Below are 27348 nucleotides of genomic sequence, written 5' to 3' on the forward strand. Positions count from 1 at the left end.
AGATAAGAAACAGTTGCTACAGTCAACTAGGTAGGCTAGTAGCCTGAGCTATCCATCATAGATCAAGGTGGACAGTACACTCCCACTTATGCTGTCCCTAGAACACAGGAAAAGGCAGGCTTGTAATGGCTTATCACTCACACCTGGTGGTGCAATAAGATCCCTTTAATGGTCACATTCAGAGCGGTTTGGAGAATAGTTTTCATAGAGCAATGTATGGAATATAGTTCTATATTTATTAACCTCAAGTTTTTGTAAAAATAATTCTTAATAGACAATTTTCTTGGTGAACTACTTGAATCCTAGACGTCACAAATACACCAACTTCAAAAGGTCACTTTAACACTTTAATTCACTTTATTAAAACCATACGCACACACACACACGGAGCAACACACTTTAGAGATTCAATACGGGAAAGGCACTGTGTGCATCAATATTCTGCGAGTGGGGATTTCTTAACACACACGCATCTCAAAGAAAAAAAAAAATTGATGTCATTTCAGACAAACTAAAGACTTGTCGGCAGGTATCTATGACAACACTACATCAGCAATTAGAATGACACTTCAGGATGCTATCCAACGAATACCCTTTGAGGCGTTCAGTACAAATGGCCGTGTCTGAAGTGTAAATACATCACAGACAGCCGCTGTTTAAAAGCCCAGTTGTACCTTCTGAAAGTCAAACGTCACAACACGCATTGCAATGTTATATATAATGAACACACTGATGGAATGAAACTCAAAAGTGTATGTTCAATATACAATAGAAATCTTACGTCAAATCATTCTCTAGAACTGCACAAAGTTCCTTCCTGGCTAGGGCATGCACACCCAAAGAGTAAGAAAAACCCTACAAAAATAGACCTTTCCGCATTTTACAATTTTTACTGAGTCTCCTCGGAAACATCCAAAAGCATAAACATCGCAAGTTGTCCAATTGTCTTTATACAAGAGTTATTCTCTATAGAAAGATAGATCATCGCTATTCACATATTGACAAAGAAATCCGATCGTGTTCCTTTCATCATCATGTGGCCAAGTGTCTTGTTGAGCCAAACCATACAACCGTATTTAAAGTCATTTAAATGCTTGGCTTACACACACACGCACACTAAACATGCATCCTCCGGTGCAACAAAACACACGCAACTCAACCAACAGGCCAATCGAAACATTCTGGGGAGCTATGTGGGAAAATGAAAATATACTTTAATGAACTAAAAACAGCTCGCCATTCTAATGAATAACAAGATTTCAATTTTTTGCATTCATGAAACATCTCCATGGAGACACACACACACACACACACACACACACACACACACACACACACACACACACACACACACACACACACACACACACACACACACACACACACACACACACACACACACACACACACACACACACACACACACGGAATGATAGGTATACAACATATTTCCATATTTCCAACAGAGACACCATATCCAAGCGGCTGTATAAGAGTCGGGGCAGTAGTCTTGAGTCTTCAGCGTCCATCCCTAACCTTTCCATCGGTCCGATCTGGTCGCCACATGCCTCCTCACCCCCTCACCCCCTCACCCCCTACTCCGAAGGCGACACAGAACAATCATGGCCGACGTGTCTAGACGATCTCCGAATCCAAAAGGGTCCTTGGTTCTGCATGATTTGGTGGTAGTTCCCGGACTCAGCGGCCGTTTCTCCCCAGACACGCCCGTCAGCATCCTCCCCCCCCCCCCCATCCCCCCCGCCCCCCAGCACGACGCTTTCTGACCGAGTCGTTCCCATGGTGACTTGCGTCCTGTTAAGTGCAAGGGCATGCCCGTGTTGCATCACGTCAACCTCAACAATCCTCCTCTGCGGCCCCCCTGTGCCCGGGTGTCAGGACACACCCGTGTCTCCCTGCGTTGGCCCGCGTCACTGGACGTCGATGAGGTGCCTGAGGTAGGACTGGGTGAGCCCGCGCAGCTCCTCCAGGGCGTAGTCTTCGGGCATGGGCAGCCGCGTGATGAGGGCCGTCAGCTTGGCGTGGGGCGGCTGGAGGAGGGGGTCGGCGGCCCCCTCCCCGGCCTGCTGCAGGCTGAGCACCACCCGCAGGATGTTGGCCACGCGCTTGGCCATCTCTGGAGGGGGGGGGGGTACGTTAGGTCAGGGCTGCTCAGGAGAGGGGTAGGGGGTACTTTAGGGGTACTTTGTGGGAACGCAGGGGGGAAATTGGACAATTTCTCAAAAAAATGTGTGTAATCGTTTAGTAAATATTGGTTATGGATAATTGTCCTACAATGCCGCTTTAATGAAACGATTTGATTCGGAAAACCACGTTAATGAAATGAAGTTAATCTGAATACTTGCATAAAAGTGTGGTAAATCTGTCCAATGAAAAGCCATTGATATAAAAAGGCGAAAGTGAAGCACAAGCCCATGTTCCTCCCCAAGTCAAGTGTTAGCACCACCCACTTCATGTTGATGTTCTCACCATATTACCTGCACATATGCTAGGCTCATTTATAATCATGTTTTCAGATTCAGCGAGCTAAAACCATCCCATGATATGTGCGACAAAGAGGAAAAAAAAAACGATGACGTAGACTGAAAGAAGACGCGGCATGCAACACCCGACGTCAATCCCCCGAAGCAAAGCGCCCGGCCGCAGTCGGTCACCCACTGTTGCATTGTGGGTCTGACCGAGCGGCCGGTTCTGGCCGGTCGGAGCGGGTCTTACCGGACTGGGCCAGGCAGTCCTTGGCAGTGGTGCAGGGCAGCAGCTGGATGCGGCTGCAGAGCGAGGTCACGTCCGTGTAGAGGCGCTCCGTCTCGTAGCCGGGGCTGTCCATCTGGGAGGAGGGGAGCAGGACAGACGCCATGAGGGAGGGGACGGGGACGGATCCCAGCCACCGGGACGGAGGGCCGGTGGGGTAGGGAGCAGTGTTGCCGCTGACGCTAGATTTAGCGACTTCTGGCCATCTCTGGCGACTAAAAAGCTTATCTAGCGACTGGCGGTAAATCTGGCGACTTTCTTTCATGTTATCCCACGTTTCACCGCACACAGCTCTCTCCCTCTTTCACTCCCTCATCTCCAGTCCCCGCCCATTCCCAATCCCAATCGCTTGCTGGGATTGGGTTCCTCCTTCTTCGCCCGGATCCCCCTCGAATGCAAATGGAGTGATTACATTTTACGTCATTTCGCTTTCGGGTAGTACCTGCTGGATGTCCTGCAGGCTCTGGATGACCCGGATGTAGTCCAGGTACACGCGTCCCGCCGTGTCCCAGTCCTGGATGCCGACGCTGCGCTCGGGGAGGGACAGGCCGTCCAGGAACTCCAACAGGTAGGCGTGGTTGTCGTTGATGATGCAGTCTGGGCAGGGGGGGAGGGAGGAGAGAAGGAGCGCTTCGGTGGGTGGGAGGTTGCGTTTGTCTTTTTAAATTTCGTCTTCACAATAAAAGTCTTCTGAAATAAATGCCCCATTTTTACCCGCTCCTTAAAAGGTGTTGCCACCTTTATCGGGTATCATATACATATGATACCCCCAGGTGTGAGTGTGATTAGCCTTTACAGGCATCTTCTGACATCACAAGTGGGCGTGTCCACCCAGATGTGCGCTGGACAGATCAGTCCACCAGCCTACCCGGCGGACTGGAGCAAACGTTGTTCATCTATCCGTCACACATCGAGGCGGACCCGGCCACTAGTGAAGTCAGAAGAGGCCGATTTACCAAACGGCTACTCACAACCACTTGTGTGCCTGAACAGGCTGGACTAGACTCGGTACCATCACAGAGCGTTTGGGTTGGTCTGTGACGGGGCGGTGGCGGCGGCGGCGGCGTTGGGCCTACCTGAGGCCAGGTGCTGGATGAGCAGCTTGTGGCAGTGGTTCCAGGAGCCGGCCTGGTAGAGGTGCAGCGCCTCCTGGTGGCGGTCTCCGTCACGTCGGGCCCGCATGGCCTTGGCCTCGTGGAGCCACTGCTCGGGCAGCAGCAGCCTCTCGGTGAGGAAGCGCTCCCTGCGGTCAGAGTCCTCCGTGCGCTGCAGGGGGCAGTAGAGGCTCAACATCTCCCTGACGGCGCGCTCCCGCAGCCTGCAGAGAGAGAGCGAGAGAGCGAGAGAGAGAGAGAAAACATACACATATTAGCTGTGTTCGAAATCGTTCCCTATACACTCACTATTCCCTATATAGTGTTCATGATATAGTGCACTATATAGGGAACGAACAAACGAGGATTCGGACACGACGCTGAACATTTCTAAACGTCATGTGCGTCAGTAAATGCGCCGGGTATTTGTGTGACGCAGACAGATGCGCCCACATCATGGAAACAAACCGGGCACTCAAGAGGAAAGCTGGAGGTTGATTTGATGTCGAATGTTACATTTCCTTGTTCAAGTTTTTTTGAAATATATATTTTCTATGTTCAATCCAAAATAAATTGTTGACAATTCTAAACGAAAGCCGGAGACTCCATCATTAAACGTGTTTGTTTTCGCGGTTATTCAGCTCCTTCTCTGGAAAAACACGACCGCATTGCATTGTGGTATACGGGAGTCAGATGTAGGGTACATCGTATGTACACTCAAACACTTTGGGTATTTTAAGTGCACTATATAGTGCAAGAAATTAACCGCTGAGAATTCGAACACCACTACAAAATGGCGAGCACCCTATAGAGTGCACAATATCCGTGAGAGTGAGCGATTTCGAACACAGCTACTGTGGTCCGTACCAGGGAGGAGACTGACCACTTGATGGAGAGGAGATCCCTGCACGTCTTTTTGCTTTGCATCGGACGGTGAAATCTGGTGTTTTTAAAAACAATGGACACACAGGACTAAAGGCTTAGTCGTGGTTCCACGTTGACGCAGCACAAGGGGGGTTACTGACCCCTTACGTCCTTGCGGACCCTCCTTGCGGACCCTCCTTGCGGACCCTCCTTGCGTCCACCGCAAGGGCCTGACGTGCGCCTCCCAAAAATTGTCACCTTCCGTCGAGGCGACGCGGCAGCAAGGGCTGTGATTGGTCCGCTCGCTGAAACCCGACGCAGAACCGTAACAGGTTCACGACTGCGTCGAAGCGTCTGCGCGGTCCCTTGGGTTGCGTCGACGTGGGACCCTAACCGGCCAGTAACCCGGCCAATCAGTATCAGCCCTTGTCCGAGCAGGTCAGTATGACGGGTACTGACGTGTTGCGAACGGGTTTCCGTGGTCAACACGCGCACACTTATACCGCTGCCTCCTCCCGTCAACCATCGCGAGAACAAATCACGACCAACACTTCACGACCGGGACGCCCCGTCACGCAACGTCCAAAACAATCGGCGGCGACCGAAGGGGGCCTCCAGGCTTGCGCCCGGTGGGGGTGCGGTTCGGTTAGGGTTAGGGTTGCCGCGGTAACGTACGCGTGGTCGGGGATGTGCAGCAGGACGAAGACGGCCAGGTGCCAGAGGCCGGCGCTCTCCAGCTGGGCGGCGTAGCTGACGTGCAGCAGGCCCTGGCGCGGGCCGCTCAGGTGGCTGTACTGCAGCGCCCCCAACACCCCCCACAGGTGCCAGCTCAGCCGGTAGTCCAGACGCTCCCAGGTGACCGCCAGGGGGTCCAGCAGCTGGTGCAGGCTGTAGTGCCTGGGGTGGGGGGGGGGGGGGGTGGGAGGGGGATAGATGTGTACTTTATTGATCCCCAGGGGAAATAAGAAGTCACAGTAGCTTGAACAAGTCACACACACAGCATACACATTCAACATAAACAAGATGATAAGATGATAAGGTATCCACATGGGTAATATGGAAGATAAATGATACACACGCGTGTCATGAAGGTAGTGCAAATAAGTACATTGACACCATGGAAAGTATGAAGCCTGAAGATATGCTTTTGGATGAACTGGAGATTTAGAATATCTAGATTTTAGTCCACGCCCGGCTTGTCTCTGGACACTTAAGGTGTATCGTCCCTGATTGGTTCAGGGGGGCCCTCAATCACAGGTGCAGAAAAGGGGAGGGACCTTTCGGGTTCTTTAGGTAAGAAAACTCTGCTCTTCCTCCAAAACGACCGACAGCAACGGAATGAAAAGGAACAAAAAAATGAAAGAAAAGCGATCCCGTCGCCGACCACGCGCAGGTTGAACAGGGTCGAGAGGCCTACCTGTCGCTGTACAGCCTGAGCAGGTGGAAGCAGAGGTCGTAGAGCGGCCGCTTGGCCGACTCCTCCTCCTCGTCCTCCATGTCCGCTCCCTGGGACGGGTCCAGGTAGGGGGGCAGAGGAGCGCAGGCGTACAGCCCCACCTCCCCGTCACCCTGAGGTGAGGAGGGCACACATCAGTCACACATGGGGCGTGTTTTACCCATTTAGATACTAGATAGACATAGATATTAAGATAGATGGATCCATCCATCTATAGATATATCTATATCGATTAGTGGTGCGACGATACGCATATTCGTACTGACATTTTTAAGGTTTGATACGCGTTTCATTTCGCTGCTTTGCAAATTATTTGTATTTTTTTTATCGTTAGACCCCTTATATCTATAGATTTAGATATCTATACCTATATAGAGCCCACGTTAAGTTTTAGGGAAGTGCGTGAGACCACCGACCTGGAAGGCGTCCTGGTACTTGGCGAGGGCGTCGGCCACGGAGGCGGTGGGGGGCAGCATGTACCAGAGGTGGACGGCCACGCAGCGCTTCCAGTCCAGGCTGGAGCACACGTTCACCAGGCACTCGGAGGACTGCCACACCTGGGGAGGGGGGAGGATGAACGTCAGATCGGGAGGCGATGGGGGGGGGGGGGCCCTCACGTCCTGCCTGTCCAGCCAAGGCCCCTGGATGGAGGGCCCTCACGTCCTGCCTGTCCAGCCAAGGCCCCTGGATGGAGGGCCGAATGTATCAAATAGTAGGGTTGTACGATTAGTTACATTTTACCACGATTTTTTTTTTGAGATTTTGATTTTTTTTAGAGAAATTGCAATAATGAACAGCAGGATTATTCCTAATTTTTTTACATTATTTACGATTTTAATATTTTGTGTATTTTCTTTTAAAGGCACCCAGTGCAACTTTATGTAAACATTCAATGAAAAATAAACATTCAATTTCTAGTCTTTTTTACACGTAGTAAGTTTCAATAACTCCATACCATTACATATCGACATTAAACAACAACAATCGCCGGTGGGGAGAAGCCATTTTTCCATTGACTGGAAGCCTGCTTTATTTATTGTAGGTTACAAAAAATAAAGAAAATGGCGGCATTGTTGTTGTTATCGATTTTGTATCAGTTCTCACCACACAACGACGTCTCATCTTTGCTGCTTAAATGTCGGTATGTAATGGTATGGAGTTATTGAAACTTACTACGTGTAAAAAAGACTAGAAATTGAATGTTTATTTTTAAGCCTCGAAAGTTGCACTGGGTGCCATTAAGGTGACATTTTCAAGTTCTCAGTTGGCACAACGAACGGGCCAAAGGACCAGCAGAGAGCCAAAGGACCAGCAGAGAGCCAAAGGACCAGCAGAGAGCCAAAGGACCAGCAGAGAGCCAAAGGACCAGCAGAGAGCCAAAGGACCAGCAGAGAGCCAAAGGACCAGCAGAGAGCCAAAGGACCAGCAGAGAGCCAAAGGACCAGCAGAGAGCCAAAGGACCAGCAGAGAGCCAAAGGACCAGCAGAGAGCCAAAGGACCAGCAGAGAGCCAAAGGACCATCAGAGAGGACCAGCAGAGAGCCAAAGGACGAGCAGAGAGGACCAGCAGAGAGGGGGGGGCTTACGGGTTTCCCGGCCAGCAGCGTGAAGATGCGCAGGCGGTCCTCGCTGATGTGGCAGTCCGTCTGCATGCGGCACCAGTCGGCCAGCTGCAGGCCCAGCAGCTCCCTGCAGGGCTGGGAGCCCATGGCCTGGGCCAGCAGCACGGCCATACGGTGTTCCCCTGGAGAGACACACACACTTAGAACGCATGGCTGCGCAAACAGACAGTTGACGGAATGCAAATACTTTTATTTGTCGTGTTTCGAGACGGCGGATCGCAGACCTAGGCTGGGATCAGTTTGTATTAGGGCTTTGACCTTTGCCCAAAAATCATGTTCGAAGTTCGTTTGTTTATTAATATTCGAATATTTATTATTAATATTTTGACCATTAAATGCCTTCAGTAAGACCTGGATTGGGCTTCGCGAGATTTGTTTACTGTGTTGCTATGGTTACCGGTCTTGCGTGTTCCAACGGTTTATTAGGTTTCTAATAAATCGCTGTCTAATCAATACTTCATTCACTGCCTCTTCCGTGGTCATTACAATATGAATAGACTGCGTGGGGTTCTCCGACGTCCCTCCCTCTCGGCCTGCCCATAACAGGTTCGAATATTAAGGGCTGCCTAATGTTCGTTCGAATTTTGATTTATTTTTTGATAATCGAATAACGAAGTTCGGAGTCAAAGCCCTAGTTTGTCATCCCAGACCTAGTCCTAGGGGGAGCCAAGTTACCCCTAGGTCTAGGTCTGGGATTAGTTTGTCATCAATACCACATCCACATCCTGTAACTGATAGCTGAAGGTCTACAGTCTAAAAAAACATACCATCTCTTTGTTCAAAATAATCTTAATACAGACCCGTCCCGAAACCCCTCTAGCTCCGCTGTCTCACGTCACAGCTCTGCACAGCCCGCCAGAGCGGACACAAGTCCTCTGAATTCAGAGAGTCTCCCTCCTACTAACTACGCGGGGCTCCAGCTCGCCCTATGGGACTCTGACCCCCGAGCCCTACCGTGTTTCTGGGCGAGGCGGCAGGCCATGCTGATGCGGCCGCCGGTCAGGTAGCTGAAGATGGCCTCGGCGTGGTTCTCCTTGCCGGCGTTGCCCACCTCCTCCTCCACGCGGCTCGTGGCGCCGCTCGACAGCCAGGCCGAGAAGGCCCGCCTCCGCTCCAGCTGCTGCAGGTACTCGTCGGGGGCCTCGGCGCCGTCCGCGTCGTCCAGGGCCTCGGAGGAGCCCAGGCGGCCCCACAGCGCCTCGCAGAGGGTCCACACCTCGGCCCAGTAGCCCAGCACCACTACAGGAGCACAGGGTACACTTCAGCCTCCTCTATATTCCCTTCCAATACTTCTAGTACAGACGCTAGAGGCACTGTCACACCAAAATTGTACCGGGGCCGAAAATTGTACCCGCCTACGTAATCCGCGTTCAAAACTTTACGTAATAGATCGACGATTGTCCGTTGCCAGGCGGGTTTCAAAAACATTCACGCTCATCAAGACGATATAACATAATACAGATACCACTTGTTTTTATTTTATATTTCTATTGTATTAAATTTAGCTAGTAAACTGAGGGTTTAAAGTGTATCATAGTTTAGATTTGTATTGTATTTAAATGTTTAATCGGATTTGGCAAGTAAACTGAGTGTTTAAAGTGTATCGTAGTTTATATTTGCATTGTTTAATCAAAGTTAGCTAGTAAACTGAGTGTTTAAAGTGTATCGTAGTCTAGCTAGCTTGTGTTGATTTAATTTAGATAATAGACGCCATCGTTCGACGCGATCGTCCGTTGCCAGGCAACGTTCTACGCGATCATCAGTTGCCAGGCAGGTTTGGAATATTCAAACGCGGATTACGTAGGCGGTAACATTTTCGCCCCCCTGGTACAATTTCGGTGTGACAGCGCCCCAGAATACGGGAGCACGTCCCTCTGTCACTCACCGTCCCCGTCGGCCTTCTGCTGCAGCTTGCTGATCCACTGGGCGTACTCGTGCAGGGCGGAGACCCCGAGCTGGGGCTGGACCAGGGGGCACGTGCTCCCCTCCGGCGTGCTGACGGTGCTGTGCTTCAGACAGATCTCCAGGGGGCGCTGCAGCACGGCCAGCCTGGACGCCGACTCCTCGCCCTCCATCTCCTCCTCCTCCTCCATGCCCTCTTTCTCGTGCTCGGGCTCCACGCCCGACACCTGCTCCAGCACCACCTTGAAGGCGCTGTCCGTCAGGCTGGTGGGAAGGGGGGAGAGGAGAGGGAGGGACAGGTTAACCACCCCACGACCGCCACACATCTTCAACCGTGCGTGCGATATTAAGAACTATGTTGTGTGTGTGTGTGTGTTAAGGACCCCCAAGAAAACGAGATTGGTTAATCTCAAGGGGTTACACCTAATAAAGACATTTTAACCACCGTATAGGTGGGTTGCCATAAGTAATTCGGGGGGGGGGGGCTCACGAAACATCCCATTGGCGGCCATTCCTCTGTGCTCCGAAGACAAACGGGGGGGGGGGGGGGGGGGGGGAGTGTTGTGCGTGTGTGTACGGGACGGGTACATGCGTACGTTTTGCTCCGCACGGTTTGAGGCATGAAGCTGAAGTCCACGTTGTGGCCTTTGAGCGTGGGCTCCTTGGAGTGGGGGGCGCTGATCTGCTGGGCGCAGTGGGCCAGCGTCCAGCCGGGGCCCCAGCCCACGCGGAACGACCGGCCCATGAAGAGGCCAGCGTCCATCAGCAGGGCTCCCTGAGGAACGCCACAGGGACAAGGCTGTTTAGTGCAAGGCTGAACCACAGCACCGGGCGGACCAGGTCAGGGAGACCAGCAGGAACGTCCCACATGGAATAGGGTTCTCAATTTAGCGCTAGGGCTGGGCGATTTGGCAGAAAAGAAATTAAATAATAAAATATATAAATGAAAAATATGTATTTTTTTTTTAAGTATGGATTTTATTTTTATAACCCTAACCCTATTTTTTTTTTTTTACAAATTGTCCTAAACAATAAATTCAAATTAAAAAAAAAATAAATAAAAAAAGATGAATTGTCAGCTCTAGCGTTATTCAAATGTTTTTCTATCTGTTCACTTCACGCCCTCTTATTTTTCATACTAAACCAATTCTATGAATCAGCTTTGAGTCCTGACAACAGACCGCTGCAGCCAGGGGGCCATTGCCTGCACCCACCTTGCCCAGGGTGACGGACTCCTTCAAGGCCACGGGGCCGCCGAGCCGGCGGGCCCCCACGGTGCGGATGGAGGGCTCAGGGGCCCGGGCGGGCAGGAGGAAGGAGGTCGCGGGGGTGGCCGCGCTCCAGGAGAAGCCCCGGGGGGTCTGGCCCCTCGCCGGGGAAGCCCGGGAGAGGGAAGGGTGGAGCTTGGCCGAGGAGGGAGAGCCGTCTCGCAGGGAGGGGTCTGGGGCCTGGGCGAACAGGCCGGAGGAGAAGCGCGCCTGGAGGAGACCGCCGACTGGTGGGAGAGAGAGAGGCAGCGTTAAGGGCTGATTATGGTCCCACGTTCACGCAACGCAGACGCTTCGACGCAGTCGAGAACCTTTATGGTTCTGCTTCGGGTTTAAGTGAGCGGACCAATCCCAGCCCTTGCTGCTGCGTCGCCTCGACGGAAGGTTACATTTTTTGGGAGCCGCACGTCCGGCCCTTGCGGTGGACGCAAGGAGGGTCCGCAAGGAAGTAATGTGTCCGTAAACCCCTTGCTTTGCGTGAACGTGGGACCATAATCAGCCTTCAGAAGGACAGAGAAGCAGCGCTAGGGAAACAAATGGACGGTATTCATAGCCTATGAGAGCAGCCCTATTTTAGGGTGCTTTTCTAACCAGTAGCCACTCAAAGACCTTTACAATCACTGCCTGATATTCACACAGACGGCGGTGTCAACCACGCAAGTCAACAGCCAGCTCGTAGGGAGCGGTTAGGGTTTGGCGTTTTGCTCAGGGACACCTCGACACTCGGATCAGGAGGGCCCGGGGATCGAACTAGCAGCCTTCCGGTTGCCAGTGGACCCGTTCTACCCTCCTGAGCCACATGCCGCCCAAATGGGAAGTAGATCAGAGGAGCGTACCCGAGGGCCTGTTCTGCACTCTGGGAACCAGACGGCGGCCGGAGGAGGAATCTACGGCGCTCTTCATCAGCCCCTGCTCCTGGTCGTCCTCATCGTCATCCTCGGTAAACAGAGAAGCCTTCATGATCTGATCGAAGAAAAGAAATAAGATTAGTGCCCAGAGAATATTAAGGGCACACTGTGACTATTATAAAATCAAGGGCATTTCTATTAAAAGTGGTCAAGCTTATTTTATTTACGTCAATGTATGTTCAAAACCACTAATTATTAGAAGATCAAACAAATCAGTTTTGTGTAAAAGACTAAACATGTGGCCGATCCTGAGGGATGTTAAACCTACAGAATTAGGTATGACGAAAAATTGTCAATCTCCTGTTAAATGGATTGAAATTCCCCAGAAAGTAGAGTCTCTCTAAACACCGACACCTGACTGAACACTCAAACTCCCAACGGGAAGGCCGAGTGCCCCCCTGAGTGCCCCACGGCGCGTGACGCCGGCGGGCTGTACCTGGAGGGTGTGGGGGTTGATCCCCAGAGAGGAGGCGATCTGGCTGGAGGCCGAGACGGGCTCCTGCTCCGAGGGCACGGGGCCCGTGGCGAGGCCGGCGAGGCGGCTGCTGAAGGCGTCCGAGCCCCAGTCCTCCTCCCCTCCCAGCAGGCTGTCGGCCAGGGAGCCCTGGGTGATGTCAGCCATGTCGCTGTCCAGCTCCGCCAGCCCGCTGGCAAGCTCCTGGATGGCGGTGGACTGGATCAGAACACAACACACACACACACAAACACACACACACACACACACACACACACACACACACACACACACACACGACGCACACAGAGAGGTGTGTGAGCGATCATAGAGGTATGTTCAGTTTCTAGCACACAAGTATGTAGCAGTATCTTCGTATAGAATATGACATGGATAGAGTAAAGCTCAAATGTAATGAACTGAAACAGAGCTAACAGACCAGCGTGTGAAGGTTCACTTCAGTAACTTTATTTCATTAACCCTTGGTATCGGGATCAATATCATGACAACTTAACACCACAGACATTGGTCGTACAAATGTATATATTTCTCCTTCCAATTATTTGAATTGCAGCTTATGCATGATAATGTAACATGTAAAATCAGGAATAAATATACAAAAATATCTGGTTCATCGACTGCCAAAAAGGCCATCTAGGGAACATTAGACCATGCCTGTAACAGAGCTGTCGTACAAATTTGTAGATACTTTTTTGCATTTTATTCTGAATTAGTGTCACAATATTAGAATGCATAATAAAAATGGAAGGTTCTATAAAAATCTCCAAAAAAACCCATCTATACTGAAGCTACTGTGAAACAGTGCAAGCTAACAACCCATCCATTCCGTTTGAAAATTAACTTAAAGATTAATTTAAGTATAGTCTACAATTGCAACCCGTCATGTCATCCACATGGAAACGCAAAGCGTTTTAGAACAGCAAAAATATCTACTTTAGCTTGCATTTAAGACATAAAGGCACTTCATCCAAATCAGCCGTTTTGTTATCATCCATCATTGACCAAGAGGAAGTAAAATCAATTAACTCAGTTAACAAACATGGTAAAATATACAGCATTCATAGCCCAAAGTGGGTTCCAAGGCATCAGAAAAGAAAAGAGGCTTTTTTAATGCCATAAAACCAGACACAATGTGGCAAGATGAATTCCCAATCGTAATCAAGGGAGCACTTCACCCAAACCTCGTACACACAAACACACACACACCACACACACCCCTTCCATGCAGTCAAATGAAATGAAGTCCGGTGAGCGCGATGCCTGTAGATGTTCATATTAAAACCATCAATCTTCCTTCATTCCGCTAGTATTCTGGGTGAGGATTGCTCCCCTAAGACCTATACTCAAATGATGTTGATGTCAGAGATGTGGATGGACACCGGCAGCTCCGTCTACCTGAGCCTTTGGCGCCCCCTGCAGCTGCGAGGGGGGGAGCTGCTGGAGCAGCTTGGAGGGGGGAAGCGACGGCATCGTCTTCAGCTTCTTGGGATCGGCTTTGGACGGCACGTCCTCCTCCTCGTCAGAGTCCTGGAGGCCGTATTTGGAGAAGTGGACGACCTGGTGGGGAGAGGAGAAAGGTGTGCTTTAGGACAGGGTTCCTCAACATTTATATTACTGAGGCCCGCCAACATATTTGAAATATTTTCAAATACGCAGGGAGGGTGCAGGCGTCCCGACCAACCAGTAGGGGTCGCTAGTGCAGCGACCAGGACAGAAACCATTATATGCCTGCCTTATCTAATCTAATGAACACAGATACTGTAGGACCATTGTTAAGAATAATCTTTTCGGGAAGGCTTTATTTCTTATTCTCTGCAGCCCAGTGGCCAATGCTCGGCAGCCCGGTACCGGTCCGCGGACCGGTGGTTGAGTACCCCTTGTTAAAAGGGACTCAAACATCACTGGTGCTAGGCTGGCCTGTCGAGGTCCTCGACGCCCGTTTGGACAAACAGCCCCAACAGAGGCGTCTTAAGAGCGCTTGCGGCCCCTCACCTCAAACACCCAGGAGCCGGTCTCGGGGCGGTACTCCAGGAAGCGTGCCCCCTGCTTGCGCGAGGCGCTCTCCAGACGGCCCTCGTAGTTCATGTCTCCCAGCCGCTCGGGGCTCTTGATCTGGGTGCAGGTGGTCTTGTCGTTGGGCCACACGCCGTCCAGCGTCACCTCGGCACGTCTTTGGGGGGAGGGGAGAGCGCGTTAGTGACTCAGAGAGAAAGCCAGAACAGAGACTACAGCAGTCTTAGCCTGACTGATTTAGTATGCAATTTTTATTTTTTTAAAAAGGTCCTTACGTTCTGCATTATTCACTAAACAAGTTATAAATCATTCTATACTAGTATGACCAACAAAACATTGGAAGCAGTCAACATATAAACTGCTCTTTCCTTTAGGCCAGACCTGTGTTGAGATGAATTGATGCATGAATAGATATTCACATCTTTATGAATTGTAAAAGAAAAATACGAATCTTCTGATCTCCAGTCAGTAACAGTAACGAAGCACAAAAATATTTCATAATCCCCCTATTTAACTATTTAACACTATGCATAAAGCATCTTTGTGTATTTTTGTGTCTTAAGCCCAATCCCATTTCTACCCCTTACCCCTCCCCCTTACCCCTCCTCCTTGTTTTGAAGGGGGAAGGGGAAGGCGTACCCCTTCCCCTTCCCCCTTCAAAACAAGGGGGAGGGGTAAGGGGTAGAAATGGGATTGGGCCTTAATCTTGACATAGATAAACGTGCCCAACATGCCCAGCGAGCCAAGATAAGGGCACCCTGCAGCGGGTCACTCACCTGTTGAGACCCTCCCCCTGGGCGGGCTTATTCTTGTCGTCCGGGTAGACGATGACCTCCTTGCGTCTGAAGTGGACGATCTCGTCCAGGTTCAGCCCAGTCGCGTTCACCACCCCGCAGAAGAACACAGAACCGTAGCCTACAGGGAGCACGAGACGATGAAGCATGCAGGCAATCCATCACCGGCAAATGACATCCATTGATTTGCTTTTAGATGCGTATATTATGAATATTAAAGAAAAATTCGAAAAATTACCAATTGATTCACTCATCCATCATTTGAAACACAATACATTTAAAGCAGTGTTGTAAAATGGCTTTTCATTTTGGACACACCAGTGGAGACTAAAGTTAGAATGACAACCAAATACTCTCATGGGTGGTTTGCATACATTATCTGGGTAGATGCGTCATTACCTTTCCTGCCGATGGTGAAGTTCTCCACCACACACTGTCCGTTGTTATCGACCATCTCGGCCAGCTCGTCCATGGACGGGATAGTGTAGTACCCCACACGAGACAGCACTATGCCTGTAGCAACGAACAGAAAAATGTGTTCGTATCCAACTTAAAAGAATGGCTTCCACGCTGATGCCATGCATTTAGTCAGTCATAAGAAACAGGGTATTACAACTCAATTAGAATACAAGAGACTACAGTCTAAGGCCCAATACCATTTATACCCCTTACCCCTTCCCCTTCAAAACAAGGGGGAGGGGTAAGGGGAAGGGGTAGAAATGGGATTGGGTCTAAAACTGTTGAAGTCAAAGCGGTTAATCATTTGGGCAAAGGGTTAGGGTGGTGGATGGGTCCAACCAGCCACACAACCGTATTGAATCGATAAAAAGGTGTGCGTCTGTGTGTGAACAGAGAGAAGAAGACCACTGACCGGCTGGATGAGGAGCCATCTGAAGATCCTCCACCGCTTCCTCCTCCTCTTCCTCCTCACGCTCCCCTTGAAGCGAGTCCTCTCCCAGAGACACGGACACATCCTCACAGCTCAGCTGTGGAGCACAGAGTCATCCATCATTATTTTCTACAACAACCAAGGGTTCAACACCAGTCTATTCTGCCTGTTCTAGTGTGTTCCAGTGACTGTGACTGGATGCCTGGACTCTCCTCATGGTTAACCGGCCAGCACCCCGTCATCAATTTAATATGTTTTGCATGCATCTACCTGCATGTCAATTGTGGCACCCATTGCACTCCTGACCATCGCTGGAAGGAGGGATCCCCTACTAAGCGTTTCTTCTCAAGATTTCTTCCTTGCTGATTTAAGGGATTTTTTACTTGCCCTTGTGGGGGCTTGGGTGAAGGGGGGTGTCATAAATACTTGGCCTGTTAAGCCCTTTGAGTCTGTAATGGTGATTAAGGGGTATCCAAAAAAAATTGAATTGAACACTGGACCACTGGACAGACCCTTCAGCCACCGTCCTAGTCGGGACGTCCCGTGCGTTTACCTCGGGGCCGTTCCTGACCGCCCGCTGCATGTTCAGCTCACAGATGGTGTCCTGCAGGGCAGCCTGAGAGCGACCCTGCGGGATGGGCTTGGAGATGGGGTTCACGTAGAACTGGGTGACCTCCAGGTCCTCCTCCGCCTTCTCCCCGCCGACCACCATGTCCCGGAGGTCGTCCTGATCGTCCATCATGTGGCTGGGGGAAGGCGAAGGATTGGATTAAAGGCAACTGTAGGCCAGCCGTGAGATGACACGATTACAAGAGCACCGCCTCGGAGAGAAGAGCCGTGAGTGTGAGTGTGAGTGTGTGTGTGTGTGTGTGTGTGTACCTGTGGCCGTTGTGGGGGTACTCCGAGGGCGAGGCCAGGTCGTCTGTGTCTCTGTTGATGGGGCTGCTGTACAGGCTGCTGTTGAGGTTCTTCAGCACCAGCTTTTTGATGCTCTTTCTATTGGCGGACAGAACACACACGCACACACAGAATGGTTGATAGTAAATAAAGCAACCATAAATAAAGAGCAGAACAAATACAAACACAGCTTCTTGACGCTTTCTATCGGTGGACAGAACACACACCCGTTGATAATAAAAAAGGCAACCATAAATATAGAGCAAATACTAAATACTTTTTGGGGGACAAAAAGATGGCCACTGATTAAATTAAGCACAGAACAAGACCTATTTTAAATGTTACATGGTTGCACTGGAAGAGAGCATGATGGAAGAGAGCATAATTTCTTTGGGCTGTACCCTGATAAGATATGACGGCACCGATGCAACCTCAGAAAAATCCACGTAATAAATGGTGGCACGCCTGCGGACGCCCAGGTTGTGACCTGGACCGGAGTCTCCGTGCGTGCGAGGTGTACGGTGGGGGCCAGTGGCGGTCCGTACCTGGGCACAAAGGCTCCGTTGGTGAGGGAGGGCTCGTCATCGTCCAACCCGTCAAACAGCTGGGACTTGGAAGCCCCCGACGAGGTCAGCGCCTTGGGCCGGACTCTGGTGGCGGGCCGCGGGGTGAGCTTGTAGTGGGTGGGCGTGGTCAGAGCCTTCTGAGCCGTCGGATTGGTCGGCTTCAATCTCTGCGAACGATGGGTTGACAAAGTGACGATTTACATTTTGAATAAAAATGATTATTGTTTGCTTGTAAAGCGAAGGAAGAGGGACCCACCTCCTCCTTCTTCTTTGGGTCGGACAGGGGGTTCCGGAACAGCGGGGAGTCCCCGAAGGGCGAGTACGCCAGCGCGTTGATCTGCTGCTGCAGCACCGCCTGCTGGGCGGCGGCGGCGTTGGGGTCGGTCAGCGCTGGAGGGGACGACAAACACACACATCGTTCTAAAAAACATTCCCAGAATGAGAGCAAAACAGATGCACCGAGCGACTAAGAAACTTATTATGAAGGGAGAGGTGGATGCTGTCGACTGCAGAGGGATGGGGTGGGGCACTGACCGACGGGCTGCTGTGGGGCGCCGAAGCCCAGGGTGCTGGCCCCGGTGTTAAACCCTCCAGCACCGAAGCCTCCCATGGTTCCTAGAGTGGTGCCGAGCTTGTTCTGGGTGTTGCCAAACAACGACGTCTGGGCCGTGCCTACTGCTGGGGAGAAGACACACACACACACACACACACACACACACACACACACACACACACACACACGATTTCCTTACTACGGAGAAAAACAGCTGGTCTCATAATGCGATGCCTTTCTAGTGATTGTGTTTTTCTGACGCATATTAACATTTCTACGACGTGGAAACATCTGCTCAATTACCCTACTAATGTAAATACATCATAGACATGGTATGTCTGGGTAAAATTATGGTTTAATACACAAAAGGAAGGGAACCCCCATCCAACCGAGCAGTGCATCTACGGTTACCTGCTCCAAAGCCAGCTCCCAGGCCCGTCCCAAGGCCCCCCGGCGCCGCCTTGTTACCAAACAGACCCCCACCGGTCGGGTTGGCACCAAACCCTGCAACCGAACAAAAGCACAACGTGGTCAACAGGGAGAACTCAATCCTTTGACCCATTACAGGCCGATCAGGGTCAGCGCTGGTGTCACCCCCCCCCCCTTACCGAAGGCGGACGTGTTGGCTCCCGTGCCCAGCGTTAGGGCCGGCTTGTTGCCAAACAGACTGCTGCTGGTACCGAACGAGGGGGTGCTGGTTGTGGTCGCGCCGAAGCCAGCCGGCTTGTTTCCAAACAGGCTCTGTTTGAGAAGACGAGGACGGACGCATGTCAGACGAGGTCCCTTGACTTGTGCCCCGTACAAAATCGTGTATGCATGGTGTTCGCTGCACAACGGCAGACTTAAATCACGGGGCCTTCTGAAGGACAACATGCATTTCACGAGGTATATGCCACTCCGATCGTCGTACCTGTGTGCCGACGGCGCCGAACCCAGTGTTGGTCTGTCCAAACAGCCCGGTGGCCGCGCCGAAGCCCGTGGGGGCGCTGGCCGGCGCCGCGGCACCAAACAGCCCCCCCGCCTGGGAGGCCACGGTGTTGCCAAACAAACCCTGAGAGGAGAGGACACGATCGGGTCACGTGCACCGTTTGCGCTTTCAGAAGCAGCCCACGGCTGTATTAATGCATGCGGTTCGATTAAACCAAAAATGATAACGTATTCGTTCGACTCCACAGGATTTCTTGGGATAGGTGGGAGAGACGGCATCGCATTATGAGGACTCACCATAGTGCTGGTGTTGGCCTGGCCCATGGTGTTGGTATTGCCGAAGGAGAAGCCTGGGTTCTGTGCGGTGGTGGTCTGACCAAAGGGCTTAAAGAGGCTGGCGGCCGCAGCCTGCTGCTGCTGCTGCTGCTGCTGCTGCTGCGCCTGCTGCTGTTGCTGCTGCGCCTGCTGCTGCTGCTGCTGTGGGGTCTGCTGGCCGAACAGGCTCCCAGTGGCCGCCCCAAACCCACCGGCACCTGCACAGGAAACATCAGGACCGTTTGAGAAACATGGAGACAGATCGGAAGGAGTGGGACCTCAAGTAATGGTAGGAGCAGTATTAGGGAATAGTCAATGCAGCGGTATTTTACTTTGATTTAGATAATTCAATACCGTTTCCCTTCTGCATCATGAAGAGGAAAGACATATTTTGTTAAAACTTTAAATCTTGACAGTCAAACAGTGAACGCCTTCATTTCAAGACGTACCCAGAACACTCACCACTGTTTTACATACGTGCAAAGACATAACGCACCACATCCTAAACCCAATCACATTATGAAGACTCAATCGACTCACTGGCGCCGAAGCCGGTCTTGGCCTGTCCAAAGAAGCCCGTGTTGGCGGCTGCGGAGCCAAACAGGCCCGTGGCTGCGGTGGAGGTGGCGGGAGCCGCAGCTCCAAACAGCCCGCCCGTCGCCGCTGCCATGGGGTTGGTGGGGCCCTTCCTGCCTGCCTGGTAGTCCTCCAGACGCAGCTCCTACACAACAAGACACAAGACGAGTTCACCCACAGGGACGTGACCCCCGCCGCTTCAGCGCGCATAAGAAGATCCTCGTCACCAGGCAGAGACCCGTGCACGACTCTTTTGCCGGCGCGACCCGCATATTCGACGAAAGACGAAAGCATGCGGCAAAATCTAGACAGCGTATTTTCCACCAAACAAAGCGCTTTCCCGCAGTGCACAAATGTTGGGAGGACGTTTTGTTTTCACGTGGATGTGTTGCTCGGTCCACGGGGCCTTCCTGACCCACCTCGAGGGACTTGTTCTCATACTCCTTCATGGCGGTGATGCACTGGTGCTTGGTGTTGATGCTCGTCGTCACACCGCTCTTCACCATCGTGTCACTTCCTGTCGGGGGCTGCGGGGAAAAGGCGTGCATCCATTAGACCGTCGTTCAACTAGACCTTGTTGGAAGTATCTCTTAATACAGGCGAGTATGGTTGGGAGGTCCCAAAGACGCAGACGACAACACGCTCCACCGATGGGATCGCCGAGACTTCTTGACTTGGGGTCCGATCGGAAGGTGCGTGGCTCATGGGAGATCCTCACATTGAATTTGAGGGCTGTTCCTGGTTGCTGGGCCGCGGTGAACCCGGACGCTCCAAACAGGGAGCCCGTGGCGGCGCCCCCAAACGGGTTGGAGGCGGTGTTTGTGGCCCCAAACAGACCTCCGCTGCTCGCTGTGCTGGTCCCGAATGCTGGGGAAGAAGAGCGTACGTGCCATCAGCAAATACGAAAGGACTAAAGAGCCGGTGGGCCGTCAGCCCACATTGGGGATGATATTTGTCGCTACTCACTGCCGAAAGCAGCCGGTTTGCTGGCCCCGAACGCATTGCTGGGTTGGGAGAAGAGTCCAGTGGCTGCTCCGGGGTTGGTGCTACCAAACAGGCTGGTGGTTGTTCCACCGGCAGCGCCAAACCCAAAGCCACTCGTGGCGGAGGACGTCACTGGTTGGCTAAAGGTACTGGATCCAAAGAGACCTCCTGGATAGGGAACAGTAGCATATCAGGGAATTGACTCGGGGCTAAGTGGGAAGAACACGGTAGCATGGTAGGATGGAGCGACATTTCGAAAGCTTCACTGTCCCTTCACTGCATGAAGTACTGTTTGGGAAACTTGCGTATAAAATAAAAAGGGTGACAAACCAGGTTTGTTTTGTGTTGCCCCAAACAGGCCCCCAGTGGTGGCTGTCTGTCCGAACGCAGATCCTCCGAATCCTCCAGTGGTTCCAAAGCCAGCATCTGCAAATGGGAAAGAGGCCAGGACAGGACAATCACTAATTAGTGTTTATTCATCGAATAATTTATCTGCCCGAAAAGTTAATTAACTTTTCACTTGCATGTTACAATTGCGTAGCCTCAACATGCTGACAAATGTCCTCTCTAGGGCTGCAAATAAAGATTATTTTCTGAGTTGATCAATGCAAATATCACTTTTTCTACAAAATGTCATCAATAAAAGCAAACGCCATCCCAACTTATTAGAGTGCAAAATGATGTCTTTAATATGCCTGCTTTGCCTGACATGGAGCTAAAATACAGTTATTTTAGAACGATCATTTACACTTACGAACACTGCGAGTTATGGGATAAACCAGTCAACTCAAAGGCCAAAACTTACTTTGCTGGCCAAAAGTAGACGCGGTCCCGAACCCTCCGGTCCCTCCTCCAAAGGGAGCACCAAACGACTTGTTGAACATCTTGATTGGCTAGCAAGACTGCATAAGCCTGCTCTGTGGATAGAGAAAAGAATGGGACACATTAACAGGCACCTCGTTCATCAGCACCAAAACAACAACAATTTCGTCATCTACATGAAACATAATCAATGTTTCTCTTATTAGTTATGCCTGGACTTCAGGCTACACAGAGAAATATCAAAAATAGGCCGGCATATATGCAGCCACTTTCTTTGCACAGAATTGTAGCTGCAGGCCTGCACGTCCGTGAGCATGCGCTGTGGCGTGTCAACACGGCATCGAAACTTGTAGATTTGTTCCTTAATGGGCTTTCTCTCATGGTTTAGAGAAAGCTACCAACTACCAAGCCAGGGCAGTTTGCGTGCGCTTACCTTGGTTGGAAAACAAAGATACAGATGTAAGAGCTGCTAAAAACTTGTTTAGGATATAATGGATGTCCAATTGCCCAATTTCGGCACACGTCTACGCCACAAGGGCTGAGTGGAAAAAAACCCACGAAATCCAGCCGAATACTTTCAAAGTTGAATGCATCAATGGTGTGCACTCTATAACATAACAACTCCACAGAGACTAAAGGTTGTAGTTTTTTCAAACGACATACTGAGTCTCATTTGGACCATTGTAGTTTTCACATTTTGAATGCATTCTTTCAAATTCATGTATTTTGAGCGTATTGAAGTGACAGATTCTTGTCTACCAGGCCACATCTATCTGTAATGCTGTCTGTTTTAGTGTGTTGCGGTGATGCAGATTGTGGACACTGCTGCCGGCTAACAGCTTGCTCACTGGCACTCTTTTCTTTATTTATTTGTTCTACAATTTTGCTTGTCATACAATGCATGATTATGGCCCCCTTTGCTCTCCTTCCCATCCCTCGGTTGAAGGGCTGTCAAAAATATATGGAATACAAAACCCTTTGAGATTTACTGTGACTAAGGTCTATAAAAATACAATTGACCTTAAAACTGATAACTTATTATTCTTCAGCAAATAAATATGTTCATACCATTCTCTTCCACGTGTTATTTACTAGTGGTTCGAGCTTCCATAACATCATTTACGCAAATTGTATTTCCTAGTTTTAAGTTGTTTGGTGTAAGGAAGAAAAAGGATTTCCATTGCTGCCCTAAGATAAACATTAAGGCTGATACGATGAGTGGAAGACTTCCCATGCTCAACTCAAGTTAACATAGTGGACTATGGCTAACGACAAGCTAGCATGGCTCTGTACACCAAAATACTAATCTAGTTTCACTCATAATATAAGTGATCATTAAGCATTAAAAACGTTTGCAAGGTAAATACAAGTTAATCTTCCATCTGAATTTTGAATTGACGGTTCGCAACCAAGTAAATAAAGTGCGTTATCAAGTAGATAAGCTTAAACTAGCGTTGATGCTAAACGATGTAGCTACGTCAACGACACCAAAACAACGCATTGAGAGGGATACATTAGTTGGTCTACATACCCTTAATAACCTTCGGATTTGCGTCTAATTATTGTCGTACGTTCACCACAATATGGGAGATAAAATTCAATATCGTTAACGATTCAAATTCTCCTTAGCTAGCCAAACAGCATTGCCGGATAGCTTTCTCAGCGAGGAGGGAAAACTGCAGCCAAACAACGTCACGGCGCAGCATAACACGTAAAACACATAACACGTACGTCACTATACTATCGTCTCGCGAGATTTCTTTGGCGAGCCTTTGACGGATAATTTAGGGTGCCATAATTTCTCTGCAACTGCTCTCTACTGCTTTAACTGTTGAAGAAACAAAGATGTAAGAACACTAACAACATCACCCTGTCTCCTGATTGTTGGAGGACCCCAGTTAATGCCACCTACGTGGTGGAGTGGCAGCCACCAAAGTGGCATGGAGCAAGCAGAGTTCGTGGGGAGCTTTTTTTTTAATTTAAGTTCAATTTAATTCATGAGAAAGATTTTCAAGCAAATCTTGATCTCATTGAGATGAATCTACGTTGGCTGCCACAGATGAATAGTCCTGGAGCTCAAAGGCGAATAATAGAACACAATATGTAATATTAACGTATTCTAAGCGTTACGGCCTTGGCCGTACCCTACATTGCTCTGTCTCCCCCTCCTGGTGTCTTATTGTCGGTGCAATGGGCCAGGCTTTGATTCGTTTTCCTCTGTTCTAAACCTGTTTGACATGCACACTTGCCATCCATCTCCAGTCATCATCTCGGCTCTTCTTAAACCCCGGTTTTTCACCCACTTATCGACAGATCGTTGTTTCAACAACAGTGCTAGATAACCAGGCATTAGTGAAGTTCGTATTATTAAATATATTTTGTGTTCCATATTTCCTCCTGTTCATTATCTCTGTGTTCCCCTTGACCCAGGATCACGAACCCCGTACCGGCCTGCCATACACCCTATGTGCTCATCTAGGCTACTTGCACTACGTGCCTGTAGCGTATCATTACATTAAACCTCTGATTTAATTGCTGCGTCTGCGCTTGGGCTCCCCCGGTCAAAATGGTAATAATAATGGTAATTATAATTCCAACAGTTTATACAACTCAAATTGTATGTTTATTTTTTAAAGCAATACCAAAGTTTATATTTGTCGATTTGGTTATCATGGTCACAGAAAAGTTTACCTTAATATCAAGATTTGTGTTATGTATTTACAATGCAGTCATCAACTTTTACTGTAATAGTTGGTGTGTTGGTGAATGTTAAGGTAATCATTTCTACATTATTTCAAATACAGTTGCTGTGTGTGTTTCCCTTCAGCTAGGGTGTTCATAACGATGGCAACAACTAGAGCAAGATACTTTTTTAGAAATGTGGATTTCTAAAAAGTGGAGATGGTGAATCAGTCATCATTTAGCCGGTTGAAAATAGTTAAATTCTTTACAAATAAATCACTAAATCAGAGCAAAAGCAACAATTTTTATACATTTTCCCTTTTCGTTAAATCATTATTTTCCAAAAAAGTTCTTCCACTGGGGGACCATTTATATGGTTTATCTTATAATAGTCCCACTAAGATGGTTCTAACCAAAGCATAATTTTTAGTGCAGAAGTCATAAGAGATGTGCCATCCTAATCGGCTATCCTAGGTTATTTTTCGGACCTTTGACTTGAGGGGGCCGACCAAGCATCTTATCTGACAGCAGATGTTGTTCAGGAGGGCTGGTCTGATGGTTTGGTCCCTGAGGCCATAAATGAGAGCACTGAGACACCTGGGAAATATATTCAAACACACAAAGATTATATTGTACAAACGCACCAAAGTTATTCTGTCCACCTTTCTTGCAATGGCTGTTATAATCATAGAACTGAAGGTGAATGTTAGTATCAGGACCAACTGAAAGAAATGAAGTAAAACAGTTTTTCTTGCCTTGCTGGCAGAAGCTTTGTCTGATGAGGCTGACCTGGCAACCAGTGTCACACCAACATAAGAAAATAAAATGGCAAGTCCCCCAAATGAAAACACAGAACCGGAATATGCTTCATCTACACGTCTAGACATGGGTGTCAGAAACAGTGCCTCTTTTGAGCAGAAGTCCTTCATTTTCTCATTATATGCATAGTCAGGTCGCCAAACAACAAGTATGAACACCCGTATGACGATATTGAGAGAACAGACCGTCCACACAGCAGCAATGGCTGCTCTGGTGTTTCTGACGGAGACGAGGTCTGCATGTCTCAGAGGAAAGCACACAGCCACATATCTCTCAATGGACATCACTGCCAGAGTAAGAGGAGAGACGGCTTGGACCAAAGTAGAGAGCATTGTTACGAAACCACAAACGTACATTGTTAGCTTAAGTCTACTTACAGCCAGTATGTACATTATCAAACTTAATGCAACATGAGCAGTATCTGAAAAGAGCAAGTTATACAACAGTATGTAACGGGGCGTCTCACAAAAAACTGGCTTGCTCCTCAAGGTGTACAGGAGAACACAGTTCAAGCAGAGGAAATTACAGCTCAACCCCAGAGATAAAGTGGTGAACAAAATAAATTCTTGTTGTGCTTGATACTGCAGACCAGCACTTACATTAGCCCTAAAATATCCAGCATCCGGCATTACAGCTGTAATCACAAAAGTTATTGAACAACAATGTTACAAAGGATAAAAAAAAAAAAAAGATCAACAATATCATGCAGAGAAGCAAAATTATTTAAATTTGAATAAAAAAAACAAGAATTCAGATTCATAAGAGTGTACCAAGTTAGAGTCAACTGAACCGGTGCTGCTCCAGCCCCTGTGTGGTCTGGCCGTTAGCCCTGCTCATCACCGTTTGCCCTGCTCAGAACATATGTCCTCCAGTATGACGCAATTATTTTTTTCTAAATGTGTTACACGGGGGATGAGTTTTGTTTACCCATGCAAATTACATTAAATCATTATTTTTCCATAAGACTATTCACATGGATTCAAGCAGAGGGAAAACCCGTATTTAACTTAACCCAAAGTAGAACATTCACATTTGAATGTATGCTCAATAAAAATGGATAACTTTGTGGGTATTTCCAGATCCACAAATAAAGAATCTTTACTTGTGTTTTTTACAATTATTAAATTGTGGATGCGAAAAAAGCATAGGCAAGGCAAGGCCACTTTATTAATATAGCACTTACACAAGGCAGACTCAAAGTGCTTCACATATAAACATTGTCATACAATAAAATAAAATAATAGATAAGTAAAAGAAAACATATGCAAAGAAATGAGTAAAATAGAAAGTGCAATGTATTTAAAATCAGTCTCTCTGGTACCCACATCGGAACTCCAACCCGACCTAAAGGAACTGGGTCCTTTCTATGGGACTCCAACCCGGATTGTAGTCAATTTCTGTTCTAGGACTCTTATTCTATAATAGGACTCTATTCTAGGACTCTAACCCAGACACACGTTGGGACTATAACCATGAATCAAAGGCCTTTTTCTTGAAAGCAACCAGTGATGTATTCATTAAACTGTTAAAACTACAGGCCTTTCTTCTAGATCAGTCATGGAAAACTAGAACACTGCAAGTTTACATCCAAATTAAGGATCAACAACAACCAAGGAGAAAGGAGACTCTTAACTTTCTTGTTGCTTAGAAGCAACCAGTCAAACTTGTGGGATGCTAATACCCAAGGAAGTACAAAATGTCATCAGGGATCCATCAGGGCCGATGGGCTTCTGTACACTCTCTGCAGGGAGGTAATGATTTATGTTTCTGCTGTGTAAACCATTCCCCTGCTAACTCATTAGGAAACATTAAATATTAAAATGCTTACCAATCAGTTCATAAAGTTTTTAGTAAATATGTGTTATAGTTTATGCATTATAGTTTTTTGCATTGAGGGGAAAAGGATTTAGATGTTGTGTGTTACCCCTGGCCACACTACCAGAGGGAGGCACAGGGAACAAAGTACCATTGTCAATAGACATGTTTACAGTTTATTAACTTTGATGAATTACATAGATTTGTGTGCACATTTTGCCAATGACAGAATGGCGAATTGTAATAGTTTATAAATATATGAATGGGCATGAGCTACCAAAGATCTGAAATTCTACCAAAACAAATTTACTTTGACAAACGGAGACTAACTTTCTGATC

The 27348-nt window shown here is 48.9% G+C and overlaps 2 protein-coding genes across 4 annotated transcripts; both read right to left on the reverse strand.

The window, feature by feature from the left end:
* Positions 1-334: 334 nt before the first annotated feature.
* Positions 335-23406, reverse strand: nup98 (nucleoporin 98 and 96 precursor). 3 transcript variants are annotated; one of them, XM_060055998.1, is made up of 35 exons: positions 23225-23406; positions 21677-21788; positions 21202-21297; positions 20854-21039; positions 20606-20754; positions 20307-20414; positions 19852-20032; positions 19294-19529; positions 18980-19120; positions 18678-18810; positions 18481-18573; positions 18051-18191; positions 17773-17906; positions 17496-17683; positions 16933-17049; positions 16607-16799; positions 16036-16150; positions 15564-15677; positions 15147-15285; positions 14350-14527; positions 13753-13914; positions 12319-12555; positions 11811-11937; positions 10921-11201; positions 10303-10481; positions 9690-9970; positions 8759-9043; positions 7769-7926; positions 6600-6740; positions 6145-6296; positions 5403-5624; positions 3846-4087; positions 3212-3366; positions 2734-2845; positions 335-2134 (listed from the first exon to the last, which is right to left on the reverse strand). In XM_060055998.1, exons 2-35 carry the CDS (start codon positions 21753-21755, stop codon positions 1929-1931), a joined length of 5661 nt encoding a protein of 1886 aa, XP_059911981.1. In that variant the 5' UTR covers positions 21756-21788; positions 23225-23406; the 3' UTR covers positions 335-1928. The 3 variants fall into 3 exon arrangements, with proteins under 3 accessions (XP_059911981.1, XP_059911980.1, XP_059911982.1); XM_060055997.1 differs by having other exon boundaries at positions 18051-18194; positions 23225-23405; XM_060055999.1 differs by lacking the exons at positions 335-2134; positions 2734-2845; positions 3212-3366; ... (9 more) ...; positions 11811-11937; positions 12319-12555 and having other exon boundaries at positions 12783-13914; positions 18051-18194; positions 23225-23404.
* A 910-nt stretch (positions 23407-24316) lies between these two features.
* On the reverse strand, positions 24317-26136 carry LOC132461026 (odorant receptor 131-2-like). Its single transcript, XM_060056077.1, has one exon. The coding sequence runs from the start codon at positions 25821-25823 to the stop codon at positions 24846-24848; it is 978 nt and encodes a 325-aa protein (XP_059912060.1). The 5' UTR covers positions 25824-26136; the 3' UTR covers positions 24317-24845.
* Positions 26137-27348: the final 1212 nt, after the last annotated feature.

This window comes from Gadus macrocephalus, chromosome 7 (genome assembly GCF_031168955.1).
Source record: "Gadus macrocephalus chromosome 7, ASM3116895v1".
Lineage (NCBI taxonomy): Eukaryota > Metazoa > Chordata > Actinopteri > Gadiformes > Gadidae > Gadus > Gadus macrocephalus.